General features: G+C 33.9%; 2 protein-coding genes across 2 annotated transcripts; one reads left to right on the top strand and one right to left on the bottom strand.

Annotated features, from left to right (window-relative positions):
- Window positions 1-294: 294 nt before the first annotated feature.
- On the bottom strand, window positions 295-879 carry LOC131658262 (protein FAR1-RELATED SEQUENCE 5-like). Its single transcript, XM_058927575.1, has one exon. It carries the CDS (start codon window positions 877-879, stop codon window positions 295-297), a length of 585 nt encoding a protein of 194 aa, XP_058783558.1.
- A 2,401-nt stretch (window positions 880-3,280) lies between these two features.
- Window positions 3,281-5,057, top strand: LOC131656036 (uncharacterized). The gene is made up of 2 exons (XM_058925818.1): window positions 3,281-3,487; window positions 4,553-5,057. The coding sequence occupies exons 1-2, from the start codon at window positions 3,344-3,346 to the stop codon at window positions 4,706-4,708; spliced, it is 300 nt and encodes a 99-aa protein (XP_058781801.1). The 5' UTR covers window positions 3,281-3,343; the 3' UTR covers window positions 4,709-5,057.
- The last annotated feature ends 22,342 nt before the right edge of the window (window positions 5,058-27,399 follow it).

The raw sequence follows: 27,399 nt of genomic DNA, 5'->3' as shown, positions 1-27,399 counted from the left end.
TTTGATAAACCACAATCATCAACTACCCTCTTTCACTCATTTTCAAACTCGTCTACAGTATAAGTAGCATAAACCAATGACTTAAAATCTTCCAAGAATTTTGGATTCTTCACATTCTCAACAGCATTTCTATGTAAATGCCATGAACAAAGACGATGCAACGAGTTTGGAAATACATCTCGGATAGCTTCTCTCATTGCAAGATCTCCATCTGTAACCACTCCTTTAGGATGTTTATGATACATTGCTTCCAAAAAGGTATTTAAAACCCACTTGTATGTCTCAGCTTTTTCATCAGAAACCAAAGCACAACCAAATATTGTAGTTTCTCCATGATGGTTGAATCCAGAAAAAAAAAACAACAACAGGCTTGTTATACCTATTCTTCTTGTAAGCTGCGTCAAATGCAATCACATCACCAAAACATTCATAGTCAATCCGACTAGCTGAATCTGACCAAAATAAGTTTTCTAAACGTCCTTCATCTGTTGTGATAAACTTCGAAAAAAACATTGGATCATTATCAGCTTTAGCCTGTAAATAACTCAAAGCAGCAAAAGCATCCCCTCCTTCTATTCTTGCCATTGCTTCATTATTTAAGTAGTTATATAAGTCCATTTTACAAAATCCCAGACCTTTATGACCACTTTTTTGAGCCATCATAAAACCTAAAATATGACATGTTCTAACACCTTGTGTGTGCAGGCCATCAACAAGAGCTTTATCTGATTCACTCAATCGACGATACTTAGGAATCATATGAACATAATGTCTTGGAGTTAACTCATGGTTATGAGAGGGCTCAAATACAGAAACTCTCCACTTTTCAGTCGCAAGATTTAGAGCTACTCGAAACCTCGCACGACATTCCATTCGCATCGTTGGCCTCGGATCTTTACACCGTCCCCGCTTCTTATCACTCTTACCCTCTCTGTTACAAACTAATTAACAAACAATTATATTCCCTTCATAATCACGTTTTACATCATCTTTTCTTATTGCAAACCCGTGACATTTTGCATATATTTCATAGAAATCTATTGCTTTTTCCTCAGAAACAAATTCCAAACCTCTTATATCATCATCTGTCAGGTCATTAATCTTTTTGTAAATATCCACGTCCTCTTTTCCTTCTTCACCGCCGACATTATTACAACTAACCAATTCTTCACAATCTATATCTTCATAGTCTACGTCCATTTGAACCTAATAAAAATACACAAACAAATATAAATATTTTAGATTCTCCATCTACATAATAGTAAGCTTTATGAGAATTAAAACCTCAACAAACAGATACTTTTTCTCACAACTTTACATTATAAGCATAACAGTAAGATTTAATGTCAAATATTCAATATGATGCAAGAAGGCAATGAACCATGATCATTTTTTATTATTGTTTGAATATTTTTGACTATTTTAAAAAAAAAAACACCTATAATTTAGAGACTAAGCAAACAGACACGCATAAATTCCAGTAGATCTTCCTTTCATTTTATTTATTGACCTAGATAGATCAAAGGTAAATTTGGAACGAGAGAACTATAAGAGTTTTGACCTTCTTTGTTTTCGTCAAAATCTATAAAACAGACCATGTAAAATGACTTCAAATTGAAAGGATACATCTAAATCACTAAAGTGTCATTGAGTCTTAAGAATCAAAGACAACAAAAGTTTGAACAAGGAGTGTTAAGATCTGAAAGAAATTCTAAGAGTTTTCACACACAATTAACCCAATTGAAAATTAAACAGAGATAAGAGTGATTCTTTTTCTTTTTTAATTTTTATTTTAATGATATTTAGTTGTGATGCATAAGCTAATTATCATCATCATTTCATAACAGTTGCTACCATTTTATTCTTTATAAGAAAAATAATTCTGTTTCAAACTGTTTTGACAAACCCATTATCATCATTTCATAGCAGCAACAATAGCAGAACAAACATAATCCACAAACTACCAATGTTTAAAGACAAAACCCATTTATAAATATTAATAAAGAAAATAAATACAAAATTATTTATCTATGAATATTAATAACAGGAAGCAAATACAAAAGTATCCATATATGAATAATAATAACATAAAACAAATACAAAATTAAAGAGAAAAAAAGAGAAATTACCTTGTAAAAATGAGTAGAAATCTAGCAAAATATAGATGTAGCAATGAAATATATGAGTGAGAGAGAAGAGATTGATTGAAAGAGTAGCAAAGATGAAGAAGAAATTGATAAAGTTTAGAAAGAAAAGATTGGTTTAATGGAAGATTTGAGAGAGTAGTAAATCAAAGTGGAGAAGAAGAAAGAAAAACAGTAGAATGAATGTGGAAAAAAGAAAGAAGAATTTGAAAAGTTATTGTTTTATTATAGAATAAAATAAAAAATTACCATTAATATATTTGGGGTAAATGTATAATTATTCAAAAGTATATAACTATTTAGGAATAAAATTATGCCACATCATAAGAACACCTAATAACTTCTACACTTGACAACTCAGATGGGTAAGGTTACCCAATTTTTTTAGGTGGGTAAATACGAATCCACCTTTTTTTAATATGGATTTAAAATTTTATTTTTAGGAATGCAGGAGTCTCACATTCCGACATTTGTTTGAGGATTTATCAAACTATATTGTGATACTTATAATTTTGAGAATATAAATTTTATTTATAAATTTGTTATTTTTTATTCTTATAGGAAACACACTCTCATGAATAAGAAAAAAAAAAAATTTCATCCCACCTCTTAGATCACTATTGCACTATATTTTTTATTTTTATAGATGTATTTTCGAAAGCATTTTTTTTATTTTATGTTGTTGAAGTTTTGAGTTGATGTTGAATGAGACTTTGAATGTTTATCAATGTTTAGAAGAAATTGTAGAGCAAGAATACTTTGTGTAGAAGTTGGCACAAATGAGTTTGTGTAGAAAAAGTTTGTGTTGGATAGAATAAAACAGAAGGAAGTGTTTGTTTGGATTATGTGAACACAGTAACCGTTTTTGGAGATGTATGTCTGTAACTATTTTTATTTTAAATGTTATTATAGATATGTATTTTCGAAATCATTTTTTTAAAAAGAATATTTATAAATATATATATATTCGAAGACAAAAAATGTCTTCGGAAATGCATAACTAAAATATAAAAATATTTTAAAGTTTTAACTTTGAGTCTCTAAAACAGTATAAGGGTGTAAAAACAAATTTTCTTTAAAAAAATGAATCCGGCCCATACAAAATTCTAATGGAGACCCAAATTATTGTCGACGAGAATGATTATTCACTGTGACTGATCAAGAAACAAAGCAAGATAACAAAAAAGAAAGAACCGAAGATGTTACAGTTTCCGGCGTTTATGACGCAATACCAATTGTCGACACGGATGATTCCGACGTCATATTTGCTACCTTCTCAGTGGCCTCAGCCCCAAAGTGAAGAACTCCTTTTAGCTATGGAGGAGTCCGACTTTGAAGAAAAGGTACTCTCTCCTCTTCGCTTCAACTCTCATAAGCTCTTATTCTTTCAAAACGGCTCCTTTTGCTTTCAAATTCAAAATCACTCTATGACTGTGTTAAACAATTGATTATTTACTGATTGTCGTGTCAGGGTTTGAGTGTTTGAACCGAAATGTTCGAAGATTTTAGATCAAGAGAGGAATTAGGGTTCCCTATATGTTTTTTTTTTTTTTTTATAAATTTCAATCCGAACCCTCTGAAGAGTAATGTTATGTTTTTGCTCACAAATAATCAATCTGCTTTTCTTTCTACTTTTAGTTTAGTTCCTTTTGATTCTTCCTATCTGCATATGTTTTATTACTCTATACATTAGAGTTCTTTAACTATTTAGTACAACTTTGTATATTAGTTTATTTTTGAGTGTTTATGTTTACTCTGTACATTGATTTTTAGTCTTTGCAATAGCAACTATTCTGCTATGCAACGATATCCTAGATTAACAACGCAGGTTTAGCTATTTTTCTCCCTTAAAGTAATGACGTAGGTTTAGCTATTTGCATTTCCTCCTTCAAAGTAACAACGTAGGTTTAGCTATTTTCATTTTCCTCCCTCAAAGTGTATTTCCATATGATTTTTGACTTAAGTTAACTATCTATGATTTCCTCAAATAGATGATTTTCTCAAAGTTTGTTACGTATAACCTTAGAAAGTGTATTTTAAGTTGAACTACTCGAAAATTAAAAGGAAATACAACCAAGTATAACCTTAGAAAGTGTATTTTAAGTTGAATTATTCGAAAAACAAAAGGAAATACGTCCAAGTTTTGTTCATTTAGGAATTGATAGGTATATATAGAAGTCACGATTTCGAGTCTTCAACTTCAACTTTTCTATTTCTATTGTTTTATTTCATTAAAAAAAATAAGTTTAGGGCTGCCACTGCAAGGGAGTAAGGCCATATTTATATAGAAGTCATCATATAAAAGTTGAAATGTTCACATCATAGAGGAATAAGGGAGGGCAGGGTACTCTTTGAATGTCTAATTTGCTTTCTATATACCCCCTCATTGTTGCCTCAAAACATTGCAGTGCAACGAAATCAGGAAGATGAACAGCAATCTGATTGTGATAGGGAAAACCACAAATGAAAATGACAAGGAAGACTTTGACAATGAGGCTGACGACGATGATCCCGACAATGCAGAGGAGTCTGAGGGTGAAGAATTTGAGCAAGAAACTGGTTGAAGAATCTGCACGTTAATGCTGACTTATATATTACTTCTTTGCTATATGTGTTGTAATTAGAGGTGTTTGAGGGAGGAATTATGGTCATTCCTCTCCCAGCTCTAAACTTTTGATTGGGATCAATGTTTAAACCCAAAATCCACCTCTAGATCTAAGTCGACTCAGTGATGTCCGAGTTTAATTAGATTGAGTTTGAATGAGATATGATTGGGTTGACTCGAAGTTCAAACAAAATAAAATCATAAAATTGCTATAAAATGTTCATAAGAATAAGTTAATGTCATTAGGAAAATTTTCATGTATACTAGAATTTCTCAATATATGAACATTTTTTAAAGTTCTGTTATAATTTTAGGATACACTAGAGGAAAATGATTAACTCATATTGAGTGCGTTTTTGAGACATTAAGGAAAAATGAATAGAAGAGTAGTGTAGATGATGAATTTTTTAAATTTTTTTAAAGTGGATTTTTGTTAAAAATGATGAATAAATCATTATTATAAATATATTTGTAATAATTAAATTATTATAATAATATAGATTGAATTTGGAGAATTCATCTAACCATTTTAAAACTCTTCAAAACTCTTCAATATTCACGTTCAATACAGTTTTGAATTTGTTATAAAATAATAAGCTCATCAAAACTCTTCCTCTCAAATCTCAATTTTTTGCATTCCTTTTTTTTTAATTGTTTTCTTCAAATTCTCAAACAAAAACCTAGACTTAAAAGACAGAACTTATCTTTCACTATGCAAAAACATTTTTTTTTCTAAATTATATGCTCTATTCAATTGCTTAATAGAAACATTTAATATTTTTAAAATAAACAATCGTGATTGAGAGTGTATGAAATGAAAAAAATTACTTTTAAAATTAATTTTTAACATTTTTATTACTTTTAAAAAATCATAATCATTTATTTTAAAAGTTTAATATTAAACTTAAATTTTACAAAATAAAATTAAAAATTGATTTACGGTTACTAACTTCTATGAACCAAATGACTGTTTTGCAAGGAATCCTGATGTAAACTATGTAAGTGTGTTCAAAAAATATATTTCACCCTGGCTAGTAGTGCAAGAAAAATAAAATATAAAAAATAAAATATTTGAATTACTCCCTCTCATCCTTTTCATAAAAGATATTTATTATAAGAAAAAGTCTATTTTATAAATTTATAAAATAATTAATGTATTTGATTTATATATAAATTAAATACATTAATCTAAAAAAATATTTTTTTTCTTATTATAGGACCAGATGAAATACTCTTTAATTTGAAATACTCTTTAATTTGCTCGTTTATCCTTTTTCATATTTGAAATTGTTCTTCCGTAGAAAACCAACCGCTGTTTGCTGATATTTTCTTTTAATGAATCAATATATTTTTTCTTTTTGTGGATGAAGTATCTATAATGCCAAAATTATCGATTATATGTACTCAGATATTTTGTGGATGAAGTATGAACCCATTAAAAAATAATTCATTTTATGGATGAAGGTCTTGAATTTGTGGTGTTTAAAATTTCTTTTTGGATAAGGCTAAAAATGCACTGGGCAATTATATTGGGGACAAAGTTTGATAAATTTTCAATCCATACCTTAAAATGTAAAGGTTGTGGAAATCCCAAAACGGATGAGTATTTTATTTTAAAGAGAAAAGAATTCATGCATTTAACGGTGTAAAATTGTTTTATACTGTCAATTAATCACAATTATGTATTTAATTATATTTTATTTTTATTTAAATTTTTTAATGATATGTCATTTTATTGATTTTTTATTGATTGAATGTGTAAAATAACTTTACATTGACAAATATTATTCTCTATTTTAGAATATATTTTGACAACGTATTTTAACCTATTTGTTCAAAAATTATGTGTTAGTGAATTAATTTATAGGATTAATGGTTATGCACTGTCATTAAAAGTTTTACACTATCATTCCATGACAACCATTCATAATTATTATTTTTATATAATTAAAATAAAAATTAAACATAACTTAAAATCTTAAAATCTGACGGTTACAGTTCATTGACGGTGTAAAACTACTTTACACCGTCGATGTATTCCTATTAAATTCTTGATTTATTCATTCTGTTTTATTTAGATAAACTTTTATATATTTTTAAAAAATCAAGCAACTGGTGTTTCATGCAGACACGTTTCTTGGTTGTTTGCTTAACAAGCAAAGCCTTGATATTCCGTCGTTAGCCTTCCCTTCCACATGGAATTCTAAAGCGCCGTTTCCACATAAATTGGATATTACACCCTTAATAAAACAACAACCTCAAGAAAAATAACAACAATTTCAGATATGCATTTTACTCGACAAACGGCTTTTTGTACATATAGGATTTATTTGTCTTTATTTGTTTTAAAAATATTTTTTAATTTTAAATTATTAAGGATCGGTTTATTTCAGATTTAAAAAGATAGATTTTTTTTATATTTATGAAAATAAATTTTCGAAAACCGTTTTTTAAAATATTATAAATTTTTTAATATTCGTTTTTTCTAAAATAAAACACTAATTTTGACATCCTATAAAACAAACATACATTATTGAATACCAAAACTTAGTCAAAATCGCAATTTTTTTAAAAAGTTGTATTTCACAAATAATTTTTATGAAAATATATTTGAAATAGCTTCAAAACTAAGTGATTTTTTGAAATTTTGATATCCAATTTTTTTCCATTAATAAATGAAATACCTAAAATCACATTTTAAGAATAACTATTCATACAAAATTTTGATTTGAAGCTTTTATAAAAAGTTTATTTGTAAAAAAATTTTCCACAAAATTATGTAACACTATAAAAATTATTTTAAAAAAAAAAACAAACGGACCCTAAATCACTGATCCGCTGTCGCGCGGATAAAAAACGAGTAGTTTTTCAAAAACGTATTACAGCGACAATTTAACTCGAATATCGTCTCTCAAGGATTCTTAGTTATTACTAACTGAAATCGAATTGGGGGGTTTGGTTTGGTGGTCGAATTAAAAAAAATGATTATCAAAAGCGATTAAAAATAAGTGATTATAAAATTAAGCCAATTTATTATTTTCGGTTCCGGCTTATCATAGATTTCTACCTTACCAAATCCCTAAGCGGCTTCGATCTCTATTCGATTTCTATATCAATTGACAAGCGCAAAAGACATAAACTAGATTGACATTCCTATATTCCGAATTAAGCAAACAGGTTAAGCTCTCGTGAATTAAGCAAACACGAATTACAAACGCGAATTAACGACAAAGCGATGTAACGGCGATTAAAAGTTAAGGATGCAATCTTACGAATTTAATCAACACAATTCCATGTATACTCAAATTAAGAAAATGCAATTCATAAATTAGTATTGAAAGAGAAACGAATTAAAATCGATAAAGTATAAACCTCAAAGCGTTGGAACGCGATTACAGTAGATTGACTCTGGCTATTTAGTTCTCCATAATCGTATCAAGCTCCAAAATATTTCGTGAATAGTAAACGATGAACAGTGTTTCGTAAATAGTGTATTCGGTTGCCTAACCTAGGTAAAAACAACCAAACCCGTTTCACAACTTAACCGGGACAAATGTACGATCCAGGCCCAATACAACTAACCCAAACAAAATATAAAAAATATGCAGCAGCTTCAACGAGTTTTCTGGCCTTGTTAGAGTCTGAATTTGCATCTGACTTCTGAACAAAAGTCGTAGATTTTTTTCTTAGCTTTCCAACGACTGGTATCACGCTTCAATCCGATACTCCAAACTCCAGTTATCCAACGACTGGTAGCACGCTTTATTACGAAAAACAAATAATTACAAAAATAAAATAAATTATAAAAACATATTAAAAATAAAAATAATTAAAACAAATCGAAGAAATGCTTGATTACAAACATGGAATAACGTGCATCAAAATGCACTGATCAATCACTTCAAAATTTAAGAGATTAGTCTCTACAATTATGTATATAATATACTAAATTAATATATAAAAAGAAGAATATTGGTTTACGGATCAATTTCAAAATTTCCATTACAATCCTAGCTTCATATACAGTAGCAAAAGGATTGAGGCAACTGTTTTAGACCGGCCAAACGACCCAACAAGACCGATCCAAAACCAAAGACCCAATCTAGAATATCTTCGCAAGAAAACGATGAACATGTCAACATTCGTCAAATGATGAGCATGTAGACATTTGTAAGAGAACCACACATTAGATCCGGACTACTTGCTCATCCTCAACCATTAGGTCTAATATGGCGGTCTTCTGCATTTCGTGTCTCGCCACCAACTAAGGGTGGTTTTAATCGCCCTTTATATATGAGCTTGTAGTTGTATGCATATTATAACTAATATAATTTTATCCCCTCTTGCAAGTTAGACATCTCTAACCTCGTTGACTTAGGCGGTGTCAATCGTGTTGGCGTATCTCAGTCGTATCAAAAACATACACCCCCCATATGGAGAGCTTCATATCTATCTCTCATCAATATTATGTTTTACGCCCAAATAATTATTAAAAAACCTTATATTTAAATAGAAATAGTATATAAAACATAAAGAACTATATTTTTATGGGTCAGGATCAAATGACACAAAGATGTTAAGTTTGGTAAAATGACATCTTCGATAACTCTTTGCCGTATATTTGTATAACAAAATCAATCATTGAATTGAAAGGTATTATCATATAGATCATGTTTATAAAATTTAACATCAATTGGAAATCATTTGACATGTCAACGAAATGCATAAAAACTAAGTCTTACAAAACTTCATAAAAACTGTTAATTTTTACCATTCTCTTTAACATATCAAATAACTTTTTATTGATGCAAAATTTTATAGGCTTGATCTATATGATAATACATTTCAATACACTAGTGAATTTTGTTATACAACATATAATGAAGAGTTATCGAATATGTTATGTTATTAAGTTTGACACTTTAGTGTCATTTGATCCTTAAAGTATTTAGCATCAATTTATACATATTCTATCGTACAAATTTAAATTGTTAATTTATTTTTTTATTTTTTTACAAATCTTGGTATCCAGCCGTCCACTAGTGGGAGCCTGTTTAAAGACGGAACAAAATTTTGTATGGACTAACTCAACACAAGAATTGATAGCACCTATTAGAATTTGAATTCAAGACTTTAAGAAGAACACAGTCTTAAGACTCAAACCTCCACCGTTAAATCAACCCTTAGAGATTTGTTATTTTAGTTCGTAATTTACAGGAGTATTTCTTACATCCATTGAGATATATTTAACTTCACCCAAACATATAAAAACGGACTCTTTTATTTTACTAAAGAAAGTGACGTTGCCAAAAATGTAAAAGTGGCCTCTTGAACCCACCAAAAAGCTCCTAAAAATATGCCTCAATAATGTGACATCGACAAGTAACCAACTGGCCGACTTGCTTCACCAAAGGCTAACTATTTTGGCCACCACATTCATTATTGGTTTTGATCATGGTGGGTAGCAAATGAAAATTGTTTTTAAATAATTTTTATATATGTTCTATAACTTGATTTAATTTCAAGTTTTATTTTACAACATAAAAGTTACTTAATTTCATTAATGATTAAATGATCACTAAAACTTACTCCCTACATTTTTTATTATAAGTCGTTTTAGACTTTTCACACAATTTAAGAAAAATAATAATTATTGTGTGAAAATGAGAAATTATGAAGGTTTTTACAAAATTATCCTTCATTAATGACATATGGAAGATAAATTTATATAATTGAAATGAGAGAGAATAATAAATATTTAAAGATATAATAGGAAAAGTAACATTAATTATTCATTGGAATTGTAAAACGACTTATATTTAAATACAATTTTTTTTCCAAAACGACTTATAATAAAAAACGGAGAGAGTAATATGTTAAAATAAAGATGACAAACTGCTTATTACATTTAAATATATAGATGAAAATTAATCAAGACCGTCTCAAGTTTTTAGAGGCCCTATGTAGGATTGCTATACTTTAACATGACAAAGAAAATAGAGACCTTATTTAATCACGATTTAATCTAACAGATATTTTATGAAGCTCTATTAAATTATAGTCTAATCTTAAAATTTTGAACCCTGTACGGTAACCCGCCTTACACGCCTTCAACGACGGCCCTGGAATTAATAATCTGGAAATTATAATCGATATAATTAGGTTATACATTAGTATTCGTAAAAAGAACATTATACACACCATGCTCTTCTGACTTCTAAACTCCCTCATCTTGAATAAAATAAAGAAAGAGAGGTGTATCGATTACATCAGACATTGTTTTAGTGCTTAAATGACGTCAAAGCACACTCTAGTCTCAATTATTTTTCTCCAGTTGTAGCAAGTCTCTAATAATAAATCTAAGTCCAAAGTTGTATGAAAATACGATTAAAGTATGCTTCCATTAGCTATCCATTTGTCATGCGACACATCGACTATTTTCTTTGCTTCCAATTTTCAACAGTGTACCTTTATTAACTATTGGAATAGCCTCGAGAGTTCTTTTTCCAAATGAATATAGATTTGTTCCATTCTTAGTGTCTAATTTATCACATATTGGGTAGTATCAAGCTTTAAGAAGTCGTGAGCGGTGTATTTGGTCTTTTTATCATCCTTCAACATTGTTTGCCTAAAAAATGTTAGGTTTTCTATTGTACAACAATGGTGAAAGATTGTGTGAGGGAGAAAAGCAATAGTGACAAAAAGAGGGAGAGTTCGATAATTTATGTTATTCTGTAAATTGCAGTAGTAGCAGAATATTACAAGAGTCAAGCACTAATATCAAACTAGGATTGGACTATACATCATGGGCTTTAGATAACAGGCCCAATAGCCAAACTCTAACTATAGATTGAATTACATTTAACATCTTCCCTTAATTCAAACTATTACAATGATATGACATTCAAAATATTTCTTAACTCCTTAAACCTCCCACTGTTCAGTGGCTTGGTTAGTATGTCTGCCATTTGTAGTTCAGTCTTGCAGTGCTTGATTTTGATTCTTCCGTTGCTGACTTGATCTCTAAGGAAATGAAACTTAGTTTCAATGTGTTTGCTTCTGCTGTGTGATACAGGGTTCTTGGCTAAGTCAATCGCAGATTTGTTATCTACCTACAGCTCCACAACTTCTTCATTCCAAACCTTCAATTCTTAGAGTAATGCAGTCAACCACAATGCCTGACAAGCAGCCGAGCAAGCTGCTATGTACTCAGCCTCGCATGTTGAGAGTACTACCACAGTTTGTTTCTTGGAGCTCTAGGATATAGGAGAACATGCAAGCAAAAATACTTGTCCCATGGTGCTTCTCCTATCAACCATATCACCACACCAATCAGAATCAGAATATGCTACAAGGTGTAACCTGTTGCCTGCTATGTTGTGACTTGAAAACAGAATACCATGGTTTAGAGTTACCCATAAATATCTTAAGATTCTTTTGGCTGCCTTCATGTGTAAGTGTCTAGGATCACTCATAAATCTGCTTACCAGCCCCACACTGAAGGTTATTTCAGGTCTGCTATGGCATATATACCTTAGGCAGCCAACCATATGTCTGAATAATGTGCCATCAACATGCCCTTCATCTTCATCTTTTGTTAGTTTTACATTTACTTCAGCTGGAGTTTCTACTGACTTTGATCCCAGCATTTTGAATTTCTTCAGTATTTCTAGGACATACTTTTTCTGATGCAGTATGATACCTCTTTTTGAGTATGAGAATTCAAGTCCCAGAAAGTAAGATAGTGTGCCCAAATCAGTCATTTCAAACTTACTTTTCAATTTTCTTTTGATCAATTCTATGGCAATTGAGCAGCTGCCGGTGATGACTAAGTCATCAACATACAGACACAGCATCAACAATCCATATTCTTCCACTGTCTGCACATACATACCATGTTCTACTGAGCATTTTTTAAAACCAAGGTTGTTGAGGTATGAATCTATTCTTCTATTCCATGCCCTCGGTGCTTGTTTTATCCCATAGAGGGACTTTTTCAACCTTAACACCTTATGACCTTCACCTTTACATTTTAAGCTTGGAGGTTGTACCACAAATACCTCTTCATCAAGTGGCCCATTCAAGAAGGCTGACTTGACATCTAATTGCCAAAGTTTCCAGTTTTTCCAGCTAGCTATTGCAATGATTAGTCTCACAGTTTCCATTCTTGCTACAGGTGCAAACACCTCATCATAGTCCAGTCCCTTTTGCTGCATAAACCCCTTTGCCACAAGTCTGGCCTTGTGCTTGGCTATGGATCCATCTGGCTTGAGTTTGGTCTTAAAGACCCATTTGACAGCAACACCCTTTTTGTCTTTTGAGGTAATCTTACCATTTCCCAAGTGTCATTCTTTTCAATGCTCCTTAACTCATCTTCCATAACTGCTCTCCATACTTCTTTTGTGATGGCTTCTTCAAATGATATGGGCTCCATATCTGCCATAAGAGCCATATGTTGTACCTGATTTTCTTCTTCTGTCACATAGCAAACAGGGTATACTTCATAATCTCTTAGGTGTGTTGGAAGCTGTCTTGTCCTTGTAGGTCTGTCAGTAACTCCTTGTTCTTCATTGTCTGATGCTTCAAGTTGCACTCCTTCATTTGAACCATCATCTTCCCACTCAAGTTGGATGTTAGAATTGGTCTTGTCCTTTGATTTAGCTTCTTTCCATGATTCAGCTTCATCAAATAGAACATCTCTGCTGAAGATTACTTGTTGCTTTTCTGGGTTGTATAACTTGTATGAACCAATTGAGTTGTATCCTACAATGATCATTTTTTCACTTTTATCATCTAACTTCTTCCTTCTTTGATCAGGTATGTGTCTGTAGCATAGGGAGCCAAAGATTTTGAAATGTTTGACAGATGGTTTGTGGCCTGACCATGCCTCTTCAGGGACCATTGTGCCAAGCCTTTTAGTTGGGCATCTATTCAGGACATGTACTGCAGTCATGGCAGCCTCACCCCAGAAGCTGTGAGGTAAATTTTTTTCTTTAATCATGCATCTAACCATGTTCAGGATTGTCCTGTTTCTTCTCTCTACAATACCATTGTGTTATGGTGTGTAGGGTGCAGTTACTCCATGTATTATACCCTGTTTTCTGCAGAAAGCTTCAAGTTCTCCTTATGTAAACTCTCCACCACCATCTGTTTTTAGTACCTTTATTTTCTTTCCTGACTGCTTTTCCACTATATCCTTGAAGTCTTGAAATGTCTTATACACATCACTTTTGGCCTTAATTAGGTATATCCAAATCTTTCTGCTCAATTCATAAATAAAAGATACAAAGTATATGTTTCCTCCTAGTGATGGTGTATCAAAAGGACCACAAACTTCAGAATACACCACATCTAGCAATTTACTAGCTCTTGAGTTGGTGTAATTGCTGAAAGAGTTTCTAGGTTGTTTACTAATTAAGCACTTGTCACAGATTTTGTCAGGAATTTCTATTTGGGGCAGTCCTGTTACCATTCCTTTTGACCCTAGTTGCCTTATGTCTCTAAAGTTCAAATGGCCTAATCTAAGATGCCATAACCATGATTCATCATTCAGAGTATCAATAGAAAAACATTGTGTTTCCATGGTATTAAGGTTTACCTTGAATGTTCTGTTCTTGGCCAGGGGTGCTTTCATCACCATGTTACCTACTTCATCATAGATCCTCAACAGACCTTTGTTAGAGCTTGCTGAAAATCCTTTCTCCAGAAGCTGGCTAGGCTTATTAGATTAGTGGTCATACCAGGAACATACAGTACATTAGTAATTACTACTTGTCTTCCATCTTCTCTTTTGACAGTAACATCAACAGTTCCTTCAGCTTGAGTAGACCTGTTGTCTGCAAATTTTACCATACTTCTCTTTTCTGGATTGAAGTTAATAAGCCAATCTCTATGCCCAGTCATATGGTTGGAACAACCTGAGTCTATATACCACATTTCATTGCTCTGCAGATTCGGGTTTGTGATCATCATCAACATTACTGGTTGTACCTTAACATTTGCTTCTTCTTTAGCTATGTGTGCTTGATGTTCTTGTTGGCTTGATGATGTTGTACACTCGGACAAAAAGTGTCCAATTCGGTTACAATTAAAACACTTGAGTCTCTTTCTATCAATTCTCTTCTTTCCTCCTCGCCAATTTGTCGATCCTCCTCTTCGATTTGAAGCGCTTGATTGATCTTGCTCATTCTTATCTTGTTCTTGGCCTTGGGAATTTCTCCAACTCGTGTTTCTGTTATCTCTTCCACGACCCCTGCCTCTCGATCCTGATCTGCCATTGAAGTTACCCCTTCTTGGTGTGTATGCTTGCAGAGCTTGATTCTCGTTGACTTTCTCTGAGCTTCATTCAGTGATTCTTTGTTCATGTGCTTCGAGGGAACCTTGTAGTTCTTCAACTTTTATTTCTTCAATTTTCTTAGATTCCTCTATCGCCACCATGATGTGATCGAATTTGGGACTTAGGGTTCGTAGAATCTTTTCCACAATCGTCTTGTCTTCAATCGTTTCACCGCAATTTTTCATGGCATTTTAGTGTGTGATGATTCGATTGAAGAAGTCGGCTATCTTCTCATTCTCCTCCATCTGCATCAATTCATATTGGCGCCTCATCGTCTGCAATCACACTTTCTTCAATTTCTCAGCACCCTCGTTACATTTCTCCAAAATTTCCCATGCTTCTTTCGAAGTTGCAGCTCCTGCAATCTTCTCGTAGTGTGCTTCATCAACACGTTGATGAATCAAGAATGTTGCTTTACAGTCTTTCTTCTTATTCTCTTTGTAAAGCGTCTTCTGTGCTTCTGAGGCGTTTGCGGTGGGTGTTGAATACCCATCTTCAACGATCTCTGTAACTTCTTGGTACCCAAAGACCGCCTGTCATACCCCAAAATTTGCCCATACTTCTTCTCTTGCACAAATTCAAATCAAGGTACAGAGCTCCAAGAAACATTTTCCCATACCAGGCACTGAACTAGGGTTTGATTAATTCAAAAGGAAATCAATGAATCAATGGCTTCAAGACATCTCATATGGCTCAACATATCCCAAATTATCTCCATAACAAGTATCAAGTCTCAAATCAAGGAGTTGGTCACTCAAAAGTTCAGAAAATCCACAGTCGACTATGGTCAAAACAAAGTCAAAACTCCTGATTTTTTGTCAAGATCCTCATATTGAAGTACCATTCACCATTTGATCAATAATTGATCATGGTTAATCAAGGAAAGATCAAAAATCAACAAATCAGAAGGTTTCTAAATTAGGGTTTTGTACAGGAAAAGTCAATTGAACTTTGACCAGCCATAACTCTCACATAGAACATCAGAAATTCTCCATCCAAAGCTCATTTTGAAGGAAATTTGATTCTCTACAATTTTGTCTCTCACATGTCAAGTCTAAAAATGCTTCATTTGAGAGATATGGACTAAAACATTATAGGTCATTTTCAAAAGTCAACAAAAAGACACTTTTTTCAAAAAGACACACAAGGAGCATGGAAACTAATTTTGACATGATACCAAAAGCACTGGTTAGAGGACTCTCTAAGGTTTCTAAAAAGTCTTAGAACACTTCCATACCTCAAAAAATGAGGGAGATAGGCCTTGTCAAAGTTGGGCTATTTTGGAGGGAAAAATGTGAAGGAATTTGAATTTTTCTTGCTAATGGGCCTACATTTTGAGATCCAAGCTTGTTCCTTATGACATTGAGAGCCCATAAATAATTTCCCACGAAATTGTTTGATTACATTTAATTTTATAGAATTTTTTATTCATTTAAAAATCAATAAAATTAAGAAAAATCAAAAGATTTGGAAGGAGATTTGTTTTGAATCAAATACTAATCCACATTTACTCCAAATATCAATATAATTTCGTGCAAATCAGAATTAAAAGGGATTGAATCATTGTTGGCCAAATTTAGAAGCTTTTATGAAGATTTTCAATCATATTTTCCTAAATCATCAACTAAAGATTCATTGAGATTCTATTCACAATTGTCAACCCTAAATCATCCATTATAAGTAGCAAATGCTCACAAATGCAAGGGTTACGGATTTCTGCAGCCAAAGACCCTCAAACCCGAGTTCAAAAAGTGTCAACAAATTCAAGATTCAATTTTAAGTTTAAGGCCAATTCGAGGTTTGCTATTGATTCAAGCACGTTCCTGGGACATCATTGAAAGTTCTCCATCCATTCTCCAAGGCGGAAACGTTCAGAATTGCCTCCTATCAATCACGGTTTGCACTTTCTGAAAATCCCTCGATCTCAATGATTCATGCATCCATATCAAAATCTAATTGCATACATATGTTTGTTATGATATACTGATTGATTCTGGAGTTTTAATTGTGTTTCCATGCCGTTATGAACATTCCGCCATTGTTAGGGTTTTGGACTTTGAAATAGGGGTTTTTGTTTTAAGTAAAATTAGAACTAATAATTGGTACCATTAGAATCGTGAGACCTGGACGATCACGTCCATGGGGTCGCGAAATATTTCTTGTTGCGTTTGGTTGTATTCGTAGCTTGCAGGTTCTAGCAACGGAGGGTGTCCGTAGGTAAAAGTCCCAACAGGGCTAACACAACGGACGGGCGAAGAAGACGATAACGTGGCGCTTCCCTAGTGACCCGTTCACGCGCGCGTTTGGAGTTTGAATCAGACGGATTCGGTACTTCTCGGTCCACACGCACAGGATGCACCCTCACGTTTCTAGCCACCTGATCATCACCATCCTCCATCTAACGCGTCCAGAGTTGCAAGTCCACCATGTTCCATACATGCGCGCCGCACCAGATTCCAGCTAAGTTTTTTTCAAATTTTTTTAGTTTTAATTATATAAACCTTTTATTTTGTTTTTAGTTTATACATATTTATTTTTTCTTAAAAATCATTTTCTTTTCTCTTTTCTTCATATAAAAACTATATAAATTTTTTTTAATAAATATATTAACATCTATTATTTTAACTCTTTTTTTATAATATTTAATATATATTATTTATAATATTTTTCTTAAAATAAATAAAATAATTATTTAAATCGTAAAAAATCTTTAAAAATTCATATTTATTTTATTTTAATCCCAAAAATTCCTAAAATTTATTTTCACTCAAATTTTGCCTCGATTTAATTAATTAGGTCGCAAGACCAATAATTAATTAAATCGATTTATCATTACACTTTATCTGAATCGTAACCAGGATTGATAATACACTGAAAATATTTTCTTTTCTGTGCCTTTTCAGGGTTAGCAATATGATTAATTCCGACTACGCGCCTGATTCAAAAACCCAAAGTTAAGTATTCTACTTAATTTAATTTAACTTTCTATTTGGTTTATTTTATATAAGGGTTTGTTTCGCCTTCATCTTTTTTTGGCCTTGTTTCTTTTCAGAGTTAACCTTAAAGGCGCCCTATCAACCATATCAGATCAAATCAGAGCTAAGTACCCTTGCCTATATCATTGTTTTAAGCTTATTTATTCTTTATTTTAGGGTTAATCTCGTTCGCCTTCGAACTAGCCATGCACTCACCATATGGTTTGTTTGTTTGAATTTTCAGGGTTTGTTGATCGCCAAAGCTACGAGTTTGGGAACCCTAAACCCTAACCTTATATTTTCCTGCTTTATTATTACTTGTGTCAAACCCCGATTAAGGGATCCACTGGTTTCATTGTCCCCTCCCCCGTATTACTGTTTCTTGCTTCATATACTGCGTGGTTAGTAATTTAGGGAGTGCAAATTTAAACTGGATTAGAGTCACTAATTATAAGATAAATAACTGAATTGAACCACGTGATTGTTGCACACACGCACCCTTTTGGGGTAACCTCTCTGTTGCCTTGTTGCCTTGTTGCCTGTTGCCTGTTGCCTTTGTGTTTTTTGCAGAACAAGCCATGTCCCTCGAATACGAGGATACCTCAGCCATGCTGCCTCGATAACTAAAGGTCATACGACTCTAAATGATGCTGCCTTCGATACACAAATATGACCTCGACCATCGGAAGTTGCCTACGGAAAAAGGCTGAGGTATCCTTTGGTTGCCTACGAATAAGGCTTATTATGATCCTTACCTTAGACTACCTGCCCTTCTATGGCATGGGACAGTCTTATGGAAAAGGATGTTTCGATGACCCTTCTACATCCAAACGAAAGGCTTCCTGCCCTCTTATGGCAAGGATAGACCCTTTCATTCTGAAAGGCTAAAAAGAGACCTATCATCTGAGTTTAAGGTAATTGCCCCTAATTGCCTTGCCATGCTCTATTTTCTATATTCTTTCTCAAAATTCTTCAAAAACTGGCTACGCTCATTTTACGAGCTAAAGTCCATTTTTTCCTCTTTCATCTACATTTTCTGAAAACGAGCGAGCAAAGCAATTAAGAGCCCATGGAAAACCATGGATGCAAAGGGTGCCTTACACCTTCCCTTTGCATAAATTACCCCCCGAACTTAGATTTCTTTAAAAAGGTTTTTTTCTGTTTCTTTTTGCCTTTTCGAATTTGTTTGGATAAAATAAAAGTCGGTGGCGACTCTTGCTTACCGCGACATTTCAATCGATAAAAAGTCAGTTCACCGTATTACAGAACTGGCGACTCTGCTGGGGAATTTCCGATAAAAGAGGGGTTACCTTAAAAGTTTAGGATTCACCTTAAATGTTTTCTATTGTTTGCTTTGTTTGTTTTATTTTTCAGGGGCGTTTTGGGAATTAACTGAAGGACGAATCCTATTCCCGTATTCAAGAACATCTAAGATAGGAAGTGGCATAGTCATGGCGACCTCCTTCATGTATGTGGAGGATTGGTCAATATGAGAGTTCACGCTTGAGTTAGGCCTCTATAGGTGTTTACATGCTTCTCTTGTATGAGGGAGGTTCGTGTGGATACCTGTGGGTGAGTCGGAGCTCAAGGACCTTTAGTAACCTTTAACCCATCCTGACTTTTAGGAACGTAGTGGGGGGACTACTCTTGATGTATGTTGAGAGCATAGTCGCTACCCGATACTACAGCTCAGATAGGTTCTTTCTCAAAGTATCATTGCATGGTATGTATGTATCATGTTCGAGGATGCTTTAGGAGGGCTGACAATTCTGAGTAACTTGATAGAACCCGTTGCTGAAATCTCTTTATCCATAGAAATACCCTTGGAAAGGACACCTGATCAGACTCCATGCAAGCCTTAAGCCAAAAATTGTGTGACTTGTGTGACTTGTGTGACTTGTTTGTGTTTACTAATAACCTTCATTTCCTCGCAGGTTTTGTTGAAAGGACTTGTTTGTCCTTACCATCTCGCATTAAGTCTAACAAACTGCATTCGCATAACATCATGACATCATGACATCATAAGCATAACATAATTAACTAACCCTTTCAAGGATCTTAGGAATTTAGGGCGCGCAATCTCAGGTATTCTTATCAAGGGCTGAATTCCTAATCAAGGGGCAAGAGGATTTATTTTCCTCTGGCCACGTACCTTCCAATTCAGAGACTCAGTACCTATCAAGGGGCAAGAGGATTTATTTTCCTATAGCCTTGTACCTTCAAATTCAGAAGTATCCCGAATCAGAGGCTATGACCCACTGGATATGGTGAGCTTGATTCCCATAGAAGAACATCCAAGAATCAGAGATGCGACCAAATTATTTCCCAATACTGCTAACTAAATTTCCTAAAGATCCTTGAAAGACATTGCATTTGCATTCATAAACATCGCATAACAGGTTTCTTGCAATAGGTCTCTCATCCTTCCTCGCTGTTTATTTCAGCATCATGAATCTCGAACAATCAGTTAAGGATCTCCAAGCTCAAAACACTGAGTTCCAAGCCTTGATTCTGAATTTGTCCAAGGGGCAAGAAGAGCTGAAAGCCATGCTGAATAAAAAGAAGAAGAAGAAGGGTAAGAAGACCCAAGTGAAAAAGCTTAGACCGATCTTGCAACTCAGGGATGCTGAAACCTCTGAAGATAGTGATGAGGATGAGCAAGGTGATGATGCTAGTATCAAAACCGAGGCAAAAAGTAACCAGGATACTGCCAAGCCTTCTGAAGAAGATGAAGACTATCACCATGAGGATGAACATCCTGATGATAAATACAAGCTGCTTGAAGAACGTATGAAAGCCGTAGAAATTCAGAAGATACCTGGACTGGATTTTGAAGAACTGGGACTCGTTCCTGGAGTCATTATTCCTCCGAAATTTAAGACTCCCGCCTTTGCTAAATATGATGGGATTTCATGTCCCAAGTTGCACTTGAGATCGTATGTAAGGAAGATTCAACCTCATACTGCTGATAAGAAACTCTGGATCCATTTCTTTCAAGAGAGTTTGTTTGGAACTCAACTTGAATGGTACTATCAACTGGAAAGTACCAACATCCATACTTGGGAAGATTTAGTTGTTGCTTTCTATAAACAATATCAATACAATTCTGATCTTGCGCCAACTCGCATGCAACTACAAAGCATGTCAATGGGACCCGAGGAAAGTTTCAAGGAGTATGCTCAGAAATGGAGAGATCTAGCTGGAAGAGTCAAACCCTCCTTAGCTGACAGAGAATTGGTCGATATGTTTATGAGCACACTGACTGGACCTTTCTATAATCATTTACTGGGAAGTTCATCATCTGGATTCACTGAACTCATACTAATTGGGGAACGTGTTGAGAATGGCATTCGAAGTGGTAAGATTCAAGTGGCTACATCCTCAGGCACTACAAAAAAGCATTTCAATGGGAGGTCGGATTCAAATGCTGTGTATGGGCAGAAAAGGATAAACCACGATCAATCTATTGGGGCAATTCTGAGCTGCACACCGGCGCCTCAACAAGGCCGTCAAAACAAACAAGATACACCAAGACGTCAATTCACAAAGATCAATATGTCGTTAGCTCAAGCTTTACAACATCTTCTAAAGGCAAATTTGGTTACCCTGAGGGATCCTCCTAAGAATCCTAACACCTCTGCTCCAAGCTACAAGCCCAATGCGAGATGCGCATATCATTCCAATAGTCTTGGACATGACACAGAGAATTGTTGGCCGTTGAAGAACAAGATCCAAGATATGATCGACGCTGGCGAAATTGAGTTCGACACCCCTGCAACACCTAATGTGATCACTGCTCCCATGCCTAATCACAACAAGATTGCTAATGCTATGGATGGCTAGAAGGATGAACTTTCTAGATCATTAGATTTACTTTCATTTGCAATTTCTATTTTGTTTGTTTAAACATTCGAATTATGATAGACATTATCTATTTTAATAATTATCATCAGTGCATTGCATATGATTGTCTTGAGTACATTATTTCATTATCACTCATTTTAAATTGCGTATTTACTTTGCATATGTTTTATGTTTATTCAACTCTTGCTAAGCTATAAGCCTTTTGAGGGAGGATGACGAAAACGATACCGCAACCTCATACAGTATGCTGTTGAATGGACTATGCTGATGATGTACAGGCATTGTTTCAATTCCTAAAACAGTGGAGATATAAAGATGATAATCCCTCGTCAACCCTTTTTGAGCCTAAGAGGTAGAAGTTTCTTTCTTGTACTAATTAAAACCCTTGATCATAACCTGGGGCAGGGTAGTTCTTAGTTAATTTGGCTGTGCAGTCTATTTTAAGAGAATCATTCAGTACACCTTTCAACAAAGGTTTCAACTACAAGCGTTCATCCGCACACATCAAAGAAGTGCTAGAAATGTCAATCAAAAGCCAATGATGGTTCATCAATCATTAAGCAAGGCAGTCAAAATCTTTCAAAAAGAAAAAAGATGAAAAAACATATATACAAAGAAAAGCCTGCTAAGTCAAATTCAAAAAATGACTTAGGCAAAAATCAAGGCATCCCGCTGACTGTAAACTCAAAATAGACAGTTCAGGCAAAAGTTAGGGATATCAAAAACATGAAAAAAAAGAAGTCAATAAATTCCCGAACAACACAATGTTGTGACTACCAAAAGGAAGAAATGACTGCCATCTCAAAAATTTCTCTTTGTTTGTGAACCATCATCATTATCAAAGGTGAAAATCCAAAAGTCTCTTGGAACTTGAATGCGTAAGTTGAATTGACTGAGCTTAGGACTGAAGATCATCACGAAGAGGGGTGGGTACAATCAAATTTTGAGCCATTATCCTTTGTTTCTTAAACCATGAACCAAGCCACGTTACAACCTTTAAAAGTCCTAATTGAAGCATGTTTAGTTCGAAAGCATATTGTCACCAAAAAGGTATCCTGACTCCTTAAGGTTTACCAAAAATGCTGAGTTGATATTTCTTTTTTACAAACATCACATTGCTACAAATACCATGTTTTTACAAATACCACGCTTTTACATCTCCTGTTTTTATGTTTTTCAAAAAACTCAAGACAGACGTATGCATTGCATCTCATGGATTCTTTATTAAGCATATTCTGCTACATAATTTCAAATGTTAGCATCAGAAAGAAATTACACAGGGTACAACTAATGACTAAAAGTCATCCCGACAGACGGAACTATTGCAACAGCAACATCCCTTATAACTGACTCAGTTAACTAGAACTCAATGAATACAAGGGGCATGACATGCTTTGTCCAATCAATCTGGGGCAATCAAGTCAAGATTCGAAGAATCTCTCAAATGCCAAACAGTCAAAGTCACATCCCAAGTGGGTTTTCAAACTATGTCCCGATCGATCCGGGGCAACTAAGTCAAGATTCCAAGAATATCTCAAGGATGCCGACCAGGGGCATACATCCAAGAAGATCTGAAGCTACTTCTCAACCAACATAGGACATTGTCTTGGGCCTATGATTACTAGGGGCATGTCGCCCGTAGTGCACACCTCATAAATTCCTCGCGAGTTGAATCTCTTCAAGTTCCTACTAGCTGGGGCAAAGTTATACAAGGCATGTTCAACGCTTCGATCAATATCCATTGGCATGTTCAACGCTTACACAAAAACCAGGAATGGCAGGTGCTATAATCATTGGGGGCAACTTTCAAGACACCCATATCTCCCCACAGAGCCGGGTTCACAAGATCATATCCCCACAAAGTAATCATTAAGAAGATATCTTCAAATGCTCTCATCCCGACAAAGACATGACTCCCCAACAGAGTTTACATCATCAACACTACCGTTTCTCCAACACTTTGCTCTTCGCCAACATGGTTTATTAATGTCTTTATTCCCAATCAGGGTACATCAAGTTACTGATCATCCCCAAGCAAGAATCATAAATCCCCAACTGTACTTCTTCAAGACAAAATCAAACGACAAAATCACAATGATACAGAGATTTATTTTCTCAAGATACCCTAAATAGCATAAATCATTTTCATACATCACGTGTCATAGTAAAGTTATACATAACATACATACGCCTCATTGCCTATGCATAAAACTTTCATTCATAAACATTACAATACATGCATCACAACATTGCATAAAACTAATGTTCCTTTTTCAGCCTACTTCTACAATCAAATAAACATTGTCTTCTAGATATAGTGCAGAGATAATCAAGTCAAAGATTTAATTCTGACGCTCATTCAACATGGAGATTTAGTTCTGATACTTAATTTTGGATATCTTCCAAAGATAGTTCAGAGATAATCAACACATATATCTAAATTCTGACACTTAATTTTGGATATCTTCCAGAGATAGTTCAGAAATGATCAAGACAAAGATTTAGTTCTGACACTTAATTTTGGATATCTTCCAGAGATAGTTCAGAAATGATCAAGACGAAGATTTAATTCTGACACTTAATTTTGGGTATCCTCCAAAGATAGTTCAGAGATAATCAAGATAGTTATTTAATTCTGACACTTAATTTTGGGTATCCTCCAAAGATAGTTCAGAGATAATCAAGATAGTTATTTAATTCTGACACGTAATTTTGGGTATCCTCCAAAGATAGTTCAGAGATAATCAAGACAGAGATTTAATTGTGACAATTATTTCGAAGATAGTTCAGAAATAATCAAGACGACGATTTAGTTCTGATACTTAGTTTCGAGCATCCTCCATGAATAACTTAGATCTAATTCAGTTACTACGAACGGTGCTGACATGATCAATCTCCAATAAACTTTCTCTCAAGGCCTGGATGGCATCTTTAAGCCCATCTGCGAAAAAAGTCCCTACTTCAGCTAGGGCAAATTTCTTGGTATTCTAGTGTTCAATCATCTTCCACCTTCAGATACCGACTGACACACAAACCACTCTATATCTTCAGGTTTAAGATAATTGAACAGGGGCAGCTATCATACCCCAAAATTTGCCCATACTTCTTTTCTTGCACAAATTCAAATCAAGGTACAGAGCTCCAAGAAACATTCTCCCATACCAGGCACTGAACTAGGGTTTGATTAATTCAAAAGGAAATCAATGAATCAATGGCTTCAAGACATCTCATATGGCTCAACATATCCCAAATTATCTCCATAACAAGTATCAAGTCTCAAATCAAGGAGTTGGTCACTCAAAAGTTCAGAAAATCCACAGTCGACTGGTTGACCTAAAAAAGTCAACTATGGTCAAAACAAAGTCAAAACTCCTGATTTTTTGTCAAGATCCTCATATTGAAGTACCATTCACCATTTGATCAAGAATTGATCATGGTTCATCAAGGAAAGATCAAAAATCAACAAATCAAAAGGTTTCTAAATTAGGGTTTTGTACAGGAAAAGTCAACTGAACTTTAACCAGCCATAACTCTCACATAGAACATCAGAAATTCTCCATCCATAGCTCATTTTGAAGGAAATTTGATTCTCTACAATTTTGTCTCTCACATGTCAAGTCTAAAAATGCTTCATTTGAGAGATATGGACTAAAACATTATAGGTCATTTTCAAAAGTCAACAAAAAGACACTTTTTTCAAAAAGACACACAAGGAGCATGGAAACTAATTTTGACATGAGACCAAAAGCACTGGTTAGAGGACTCTTTAAGGTTTCTAAAAAGTCTTAGAACACTTCCATACCTCAAAAAATGAGGGAGATAGGCCTTGTCAAAGTTGGGCTATTTTGGAGGGAAAAATGTGAAGGAATTTGAATTTTTCTTGCTAATGGGCCAACATTTTGAGATCCAAGCTTGTTCCTTATGACATTGAGAGCCCATAAATAATTTCCCACGAAATTGTTTGATTACATTTAATTTTATAGAATTTTTTATTCATTTAAAAATCAATAAAATTAAGAAAAATCAAAAGATTTGGAAGGAGATTTGTTTTGAATCAAATACTAATCCACATTTACTCCAAATATCAATATAATTTCGTGCAAATCAGAATTAAAAGGGATTGAATCATTGTTGGCCAAATTTAGAAGCTTTTATGAAGATTTTCAATCATATTTTCCTAAATCATCAACTAAAGATTCATTGAGATTCTATTCACAATTGTCAACCCTAAATCATCCATTATAAGTAGCAAATGCTCACAAATGCAAGGGTTACGGATTTCTGCAGCCAAAGACCCTCAAACCCGAGTTCAAAAAGTGCCAACAAATTCAAGATTCAATTTTAAGTTTAAGGCCAATTCGAGGTTTGCTATTGATTCAAGCACGTTCCTGGGACATCATTGAAAGTTCTCCATCCATTCTCCAAGGCGGAAACGTTCAGAATTGCCTCCTATCAATCACGGTTTGCACTTTCTGAAAATCCCTCGATCTCAATGATTCATGCATCCATATCAAAATCTAATTGCATACATATGTTTGTTATGATATACTGATTGATTCTGGAGTTTTAATTGTGTTTCCATGCCGTTATGAACATTCCGCCATTGTTAGGGTTTTGGACTTTGAAATAGGGGTTTTTGTTTTAAGTAAAATTAGAACTAATAATTGGTACCATTAGAATCGTGAGACCTGGACGATCACGTCCATGGGGTCGCGAAATATTTCTTGTTGCGTTTGGTTGTATTCGTAGCTTGCAGGTTCTAGCAACGGAGGGTGTCCGTAGGTAAAAGTCCCAACAGGGCTAACACAACGGACGGGCGAAGAAGACGATAACGTGGCGCTTCCCTAGTGACCCGTTCACGCGCGCGTTTGGAGTTTGAATCAGACGGATTCGGTACTTCTCGGTCCACACGCACAGGATGCACCCTCACGTTTCTAGCCACCTGATCATCACCATCCTCCATCTAACGCGTCCAGAGTTGCAAGTCCACCATGTTCCATACATGCGCGCCGCACCAGATTCCAGCTAAGTTTTTTTCAAATTTTTTTAGTTTTAATTATATAAACCTTTTATTTTGTTTTTAGTTTATACATATTTATTTTTTCTTAAAAATCATTTTCTTTTCTCTTTTCTTCATATAAAAACTATATAAATTTTTTTTAATAAATATATTAACATCTATTATTCTAACTCTTTTTTTATAATATTTAATATATATTATTTATAATATTTTTCTTAAAATAAATAAAATAATTATTTAAATCGTAAAAAATCTTTAAAAATTCATATTTATTTTATTTTAATCCCAAAAATTCCTAAAATTTATTTTCACTCAAATTTTGCCTCGATTTAATTAATTAGGTCGCAAGACCAATAATTAATTAAATCGATTTATCATTACACTTTATCTGAATCGTAACCAGGATTGATAATACACTGAAAATATTTTCTTTTCTGTGCCTTTTCAGGGTTAGC

This window comes from Vicia villosa, linkage group LG3 (assembly GCF_029867415.1).
Source record: "Vicia villosa cultivar HV-30 ecotype Madison, WI linkage group LG3, Vvil1.0, whole genome shotgun sequence".
Classification (NCBI taxonomy): domain Eukaryota; kingdom Viridiplantae; phylum Streptophyta; class Magnoliopsida; order Fabales; family Fabaceae; genus Vicia; species Vicia villosa.
Note: the sequence above shows the minus strand (reverse complement) of the source record. Positions and strands in the feature narration are given on the sequence as shown.

Excerpts from the sequence above, each read along its gene's own strand:
- LOC131658262 (XM_058927575.1), bottom strand. The coding sequence starts at position 879 with ATGCGAATGGAATGTCGTGCGAGGTTTCGAGTAGCTCTAAATCTTGCG.
- LOC131656036 (XM_058925818.1), top strand. The coding sequence starts at position 3,344 with ATGTTACAGTTTCCGGCGTTTATGACGCAATACCAATTGTCGACACGG. Across the intron at positions 3,488-4,552 it reads AGTCCGACTTTGAAGAAAAG|TGCAACGAAATCAGGAAGAT; the intron begins GTACTCTCTCCT and ends AAAACATTGCAG.